Source organism: Myotis davidii, unplaced genomic scaffold, assembly GCF_000327345.1.
Source record: "Myotis davidii unplaced genomic scaffold, ASM32734v1 scaffold616, whole genome shotgun sequence".
NCBI lineage: Eukaryota > Metazoa > Chordata > Mammalia > Chiroptera > Vespertilionidae > Myotis > Myotis davidii.
The window spans coordinates 3,043,984-3,050,422 of NW_006291965.1; the positions used below are offsets into that span (position 1 = coordinate 3,043,984).

Consider the following 6,439-nt stretch of genomic DNA (forward strand, 5'->3'; position numbering starts at 1 on the left):
TCCCAGGAGGAATGCAGGGAGAAAAGACAAATCTGAGAATAAAACACGGCCTTGTACCAAATGAAAACACATTTAAAAGAATCTGTATAAAGAGATTTTGAGAACAAAGATATCCAGTTCCTTTAAAAGGATATTCCATTGTAGGACAAGGTGAAAATGGTTGCAGGCCAAGGCAGGATTGAGACGAATGGTGTAAATAAGGCAATTAAAACAGAAAGGCTTTCCAAGAGAATCCAATCAGCAAAATTCACAGGAGTATTTAGAACTAATTATAATATATCTGTTAGAATAATTATCTGAAGAAGAAACCAATACCAGAGTTATTTAAGTATCAATCACAATGGCAGATTTTGTAGCCATCAGTTAAAAACTGCAATCAAATCACATGTTCTGAAGCTAAATGTATAATCATTATGAGAGTTGGAGCTTTTTACTACACTCCAGAGCTTTATAAAATAAGAGACACAAGTCACTTATCACGGTTGCTATGAGACAAATGTTTACATCACACATTTCTGGAAAAGAAGGAAAATTATAGATTCTTACCAAGTAATCATCAGGCTTGATGCCAAAAAGCTCTCTGAAATATCGGAATGCTAGTGGAGCATATGTCTTAAATCTGAAGTCTGGGTAGTGATGTGCTGGGGTCAGATTGCTCCCTTCACTGCAGTTAAAATAGTAAAAAGAATAAGAGAGAGAACATTAGCGAAGACAATTTTGACTTCAAATTCTAGCTCTACTGGTCTGGAGCCAATCTCCCTTCTAAAAAAAAGCACCCCCTGATAGAGGGTCTCTTTAAGTTCATGTTTCAAAGGCGACTGGCCATCAGGTAAAAACAGTTGCCAACTCAGTGAGGGCCACTCCAAGCAGGCAGCCCCTGCCAACCACACCATGTCTTCAGCCTGAGAATTTGTCGCCATCCCCCTGTGCTTCCTTCCTGGGGAAATCAACCCACCTTTCTCATGAAACCATAGTTGACTTGCTTTAGGCATAAGATCCAGGGTTTAGTGCGTGGAACAAATTTTAGAAATGCATTTTTTTTGCCACGAATTTTGAACACTGGATAAATTCTTTGAACTACAAATAAGTAAAATAATTTCCAAAATAGATGAGAACCATGGAACTGGAAATAGATGGGGCCTGGATCTGTGAAGTCTTCTTTAAATCCATAATTACAGAAAAAGAGACCTTACATTTTTTAGTGATTTAAAAATCCGATTTCCATTCCCACTGAAATCATTTTCTTTTTTCCCCCCTCTTCTGGGTTCATCTTTGAATTTTTTGCAATATTTATGGTATATGAAAGGTATAAAGTATAACAATAAATATCCATGACTCCAAAATGCTGCGTAAGAAATAAAATTTATCCATATAGTCGAATCCCTTCTGTACATTTTACTGATCTTATACCTTTCCTTCCCCTTAGAGCAGCGGTTCTCAACCTGTGGGTCGCGTTTTGGGGGTCGAACGACCCTTTCACAGGGGTCACCTAAGACCGTCGGAAAACACATTTATAATTACATATTGTTTTTCTGATTAATCACTATGCTTTAATTATGTTGAATTTGTAACAATGAAAATACACCCTCATATTAGATATTTACATTATGATTCATAACAGTAGCAAAATTACAGTTATGAAGTAGCAACGAAAATAATTTTATGGTTGGGGGTCACCACAACATGAGGAACTGTATTAAAGGGTCGCGACATTAGGAAGGTTGAGAACCACTGCCTTAGAGGCATCCACTAGGCTGAATTTTGATGTTTATGATTAGTTTTATTTTCATGATATCAGATAAGTCACTTAATCTGCCTGTACTTTAATTTTTCATTGTGAAAAATAAGAACAATGCAGCAGAGTAATATGATTTTATATAGAGATTCAATATCTCTTTTTGCCACATTCTTGGTGGATTAACAAACAAACAAAAGAGCTTCAGTCAACACTAAAGAAAAAGACCAAAAAGTGAATTTAAAATAAAAAAATAGCCGGAGATATGATCAGGTACTTCACAGGAATGGAAATATAAAGGATTTAAACATTTGAAAAGTTGTTTGACCTCATCTATATATATATAAAAGCCCAGTGACCGAATGGTGGAATGACCAGAATAACCGGTGAACCAGTCGCTATGATGCACACTGACCACTAGGGGCAGATGCTCAATGCAAGAGCTTTACCCTGGTGGTCAGTACACTCCCACAGTGGGAGCACCACTCAGCTGACCAGGATGAGTGGTGCTCCCACAGCAGGCTGATTCTTGCAGGTCACGCCCCTCACAAGTGCATGAATCCATGCACTGGGCCTCTAGTTAATAATAAAATAATGAAAATCAAATATCACTGAGAGACCATTTTACCTATCAGATGAACAAAAATCCAAAATTTTGGGATAGCTCAAGGGAAACTGGAACCCCGAAACATTAGTGGGAAATTGATACTTTTCCTATGGAGGATATTTTCACAACTTGTCAAGATTACAATTGTGCATAACTCTTTGTTCCAGCAAATGCATGCTTATACTGTATGCCACAGATAAAGTAGGCCATGGACACACATGTGTGTCTGGTTATTTATGACAGCCTTGTTTTTAAGGATGAAGGGTTGGAAGCAACCCGGATGTTTCTCACAAGGGGACTGGTCAAATTAATTATGGTTCGCCATATACTGGAATACTATGCAGATATTTTACAAAGAACAAGGAAGCTTAATATGCAATGACATGCTAAGATCTCTAGGATAAATTAAGTGAAAAAAGCATGATGCAGATACTGTGTGTGGCGTGCCATCATTTATATAAAAAAGGGAAAAATATATTTTGGGCAGGTATATGTATAAAAAAAATCATTTAAGGATGCCCTGGCCCAGTGACTAAGTTGGTTGGAGTGTCATCCTGTACACCAGAGGGCTGCAGGTTCAATTCCCAGTCAGGGCACATACCTGGGTTGTGGGTTTGATCCCTGGTTGGGGTGTGTTTGGGAGAGAGCCAACGTATGTATTATGTATCTCTCTCACATCAATGTTCTCCTCTCTCTCTCTCTCTCTCAAAATCAATAAAAACATATCCTTGGGTAAGGGTTAAAAAAAAAATCCTTGAAGGATAAACATGCCCCTAGGAACAATGGGTAAAAAGGTCACAGAGACCAAAGTGACACTTTTCAGTCTTCCTTTTAAAAGCATCATGAGGATAAACCCTTCTCTGTATTACTATTCACTACACTGAACATTTTAAAAGTGAGGATTAAAAGCCATAACCTCACACACACACACACACAGAGCACTGCACGCTCGGTGCCACAGCAGAAGGGGCTGCTTCAGCGCACCAAGCTGCTCCAGTGACTAACAAATACCAGCCTGACATGATTGAAGCTTTCCTGAAGGAAATGAAAATTAATGGGGCTGTTGGCTCCAGCTGGAGTTTGTCAGCAGCTACAATGCGCAAGAGCAGAACCAACCAGCAGGCCTGGCGAGGATCGGCCAGCAGACACCAACCTGGGCTTCCTGAGGTCACGCTCTGGCAGAACCACTGGCTGTGGCGTGGGTGCTGGCCACAGCTGTCCAACACAGAGGCTTCTCAGCACATGGGGAGATGGCTTAGCTAGGGCAGCTAAACAACTGCAATCACCATGAGCCTGCTGCCAGAGGAAGGGTCCCACTGGAGACTCTGGGGTGCTCCTGCCTGCACTTGGTCTTCAGCAGAAGACTGTGCCCAGCACCTAGACCTACTCAGCAAAAGTCAAGTCTCCGGAAGAGCAGACCTCTTCCCAAGATTTATATCAATGAGCTTATGGAGGGTTTGACGGGGAAAAATCTACTTTTCTCTCCTGACATAAATTAGAGGCTTTGGAAATTTCAGCTGGGAGGTTTTCAGCGGTGGTTCTAGATGTCTGACTCCCATGAGCTGGTAAAATTCCAACAATAAAAATTTGGAGACTGCATGACATTTCCAACTTTATGTTACCAAGTAGGAACCTACACAACCGAGCAAACACACAGTAGTACCCCTATCACGTTATAAAGGAAAGGGTCTGTTAACACCATTAGAGGAAGAAACTTTGACTAAAGAACAGCACTTTCTCTATCCTGTCCTTTTCTCTCTTATTTCACCAAGCAGTCCAACTTTGACCATGGACTGACTCTGGCATTTTGATATTCACCTTTTCTGAACAGAGTTCAATTATTTAAAAAAAATGCTTTAAATAATTCTAAAGAGTGAGAGGGAGAGAGAGGCATAGAGAGATAGAAACATGGATGAGAGAGAAATGCCCTCTACAGGGGGTCGAATCTGCGACCTGCGCATGTGCCCTGACCAGGAATCGATCTTGTGACCTCTTGGTTCAGGGGTCAGTGCTCAGCCACTGACCCACACCGGCTGGGTCAGAGTTCAATTTTTAAGGCCAAAGCCAGTGCTTGCTGTAAATCCAAAAATACACATTTCTTAATGGCAATGGATGCTTAAAATTACAGTGTTGAAGCCTGAGGAGACATTAGCCACCATCTGAGATTTCCCCTTTAGCAGATAAAGAAATCAAAGCCCAGGAAGGGAAAGTAATGGCTTAATGTGGTCAGGAACAAACAAGATTGGGAAATTAGATCCACACCAGAGCAGCCCCTGCCAATTCAGGCAAGGTGGAGATCTTCTCGTTTCCACATGACTCTATTTAACCAGTGAAATAGAAATTGGTCCTCTCTTTTGCCAAATTAGATAGTGCTCTTGGATGGAAAAACAAAGCAAAACAAGAGACATACTCCTTGCTGGTGCCAACCCCTCCTCCGCTGAGCTGCCTTGTTCGACAGGAGACCGAATCACCTTTTGAGGCCAACCAGCTGGCAGTAGTCTTTAAAAGTCAGTAGCTGAGCCCTAGCTGGTTTGGCTTTGTGGACAGAGTGTCAGCCCACGGACTGAACGGTCCCAGTTTCAATTCCAGTGAAGGGCACATACCTTGGTTGCAGGCTTGATCCCTGGCCCATGTGCAGGAGGCAACAAATCCATGTGTCTTGCCAATCAATGTGTCTCTCTCTACATTAATGTTTATTTCTCTCTCTCTTTCTCTCTCTCTCTTCCCTCTCCCTCTCTTCCACTCTCTCTAAAAGTCAATGGAAAAATATCCTCAAGTGAGGATTTACAACAAAGTTGGCAGCTGAAAATAGCTTAAATTCTGAAACAAAATAATGTATTCTGGGTATCACTTACTGTATTATATGGTATGTCATTGATTATTTAAATGTTAAAACCTCCCAAGTGGTTATTACCATACCAGGAAATTGTGCTTTTAAGAAATTGTGCCTTCAAGGCAATTCCAAATAAGGCAAAATGTTATATAATATTTGGTACTTGCAATAAATCTTTTATTTTGAAATAAAGAGATACATAACTTTTATTGCTAGGAAATCAGTTTCTTCCCATCTCCACTATATATGCTGAGCAAATACTTAAGAGTTTTGACTTGAAGGGACATCATATTATTGGCTTGCCCAGCGACAGGAACTTATCTCACTTAATCCTGAGGAGAGTATTGTGACAGTTTTATATTCTATCCACATGTACATAAAACTTGGTGCAGAATGTCTGTATAGATCGGGGCAGGGAAGTGGCGATCTTTTAGAGCAGGGGTCCTCAAACTACAGCCTGCGGGCCACATGCAAATACAAATATTGTATTTGTTCCTGTTTTGTTTTTTTACTTCAAAATAAGATATGTGCAGTGTGCATAGGAATTTGTTCATAGTTTTTTTTTAAACTATAGTCCGGCCCTCCAACGGTCTGAGGGATAGTGAACTGGCCCCCTGTTTAAAAAGTTTGAGGACCCCTGCTTTATACCTTGCTTTTTTTAAGACTTTTAATATCTTGAAGATTTTTCCACATCAGCACATACAGCTCTGCCTCATTCTTTTTAACAGCTGCATAATATTCCATTTTAAAACTTCCAAATCAGTTATTTAAAATAAATTTCAAGTCTTAAATTGAATTATTAAGGGTTTGCACCAACAGACTGTCCCAATTGAGAGTAAAATTTACTCCTAAACTTAACATAAAAGTATAAATACTAACACAAAGCTATTTACTTAAAAAAAAAGAAACTTATTGAAAGGTTTTGTAACTTTGTCTCCTCCATGGAACCAAGAGAAAAATGGATTTTCTCTATCTTGGTCAGAGTAACAAGGCAGTAAGCAATCTTCCCTTAGTGGCCTTTTGCCTTTGAAGGCAGACCTAAGTGCTTTGAAGGCAAAAGGCCAACCTTCCCTTAGTTTCAAACCTCTGGGTTTGAAAGAATCATATTAAGGAAATCAGTTATTCCAGGTGAACTGAGGTTACCTTTTCAAACCATTTGAGGATACTGGATGGAAACTTTGTGACCACAATGCACAGTGCTATTGGCCAGACATTTATGACCAGGAAGGTGCACTTTGAGGCTGCACTGGGCAGGTCACCTGTT

At 40.1% G+C, this 6,439-nt stretch overlaps 1 protein-coding gene across 4 annotated transcripts in view; it reads right to left on the reverse strand.

Annotated features, from left to right (window-relative positions):
• Window positions 1-6,439, reverse strand: part of PIP5K1B (phosphatidylinositol-4-phosphate 5-kinase, type I, beta) — a 309,531-nt gene that overhangs the window by 117,445 nt on the left and 185,647 nt on the right. For all 4 annotated transcript variants that reach the window (XM_015565018.1, XM_015565016.1, XM_015565015.1 and 1 more), the window contains one exon: window positions 547-664. In XM_015565018.1, the coding sequence (XP_015420504.1) occupies window positions 547-664 (118 nt within the window). The remainder of the gene's footprint in view (window positions 1-546; window positions 665-6,439) is intronic.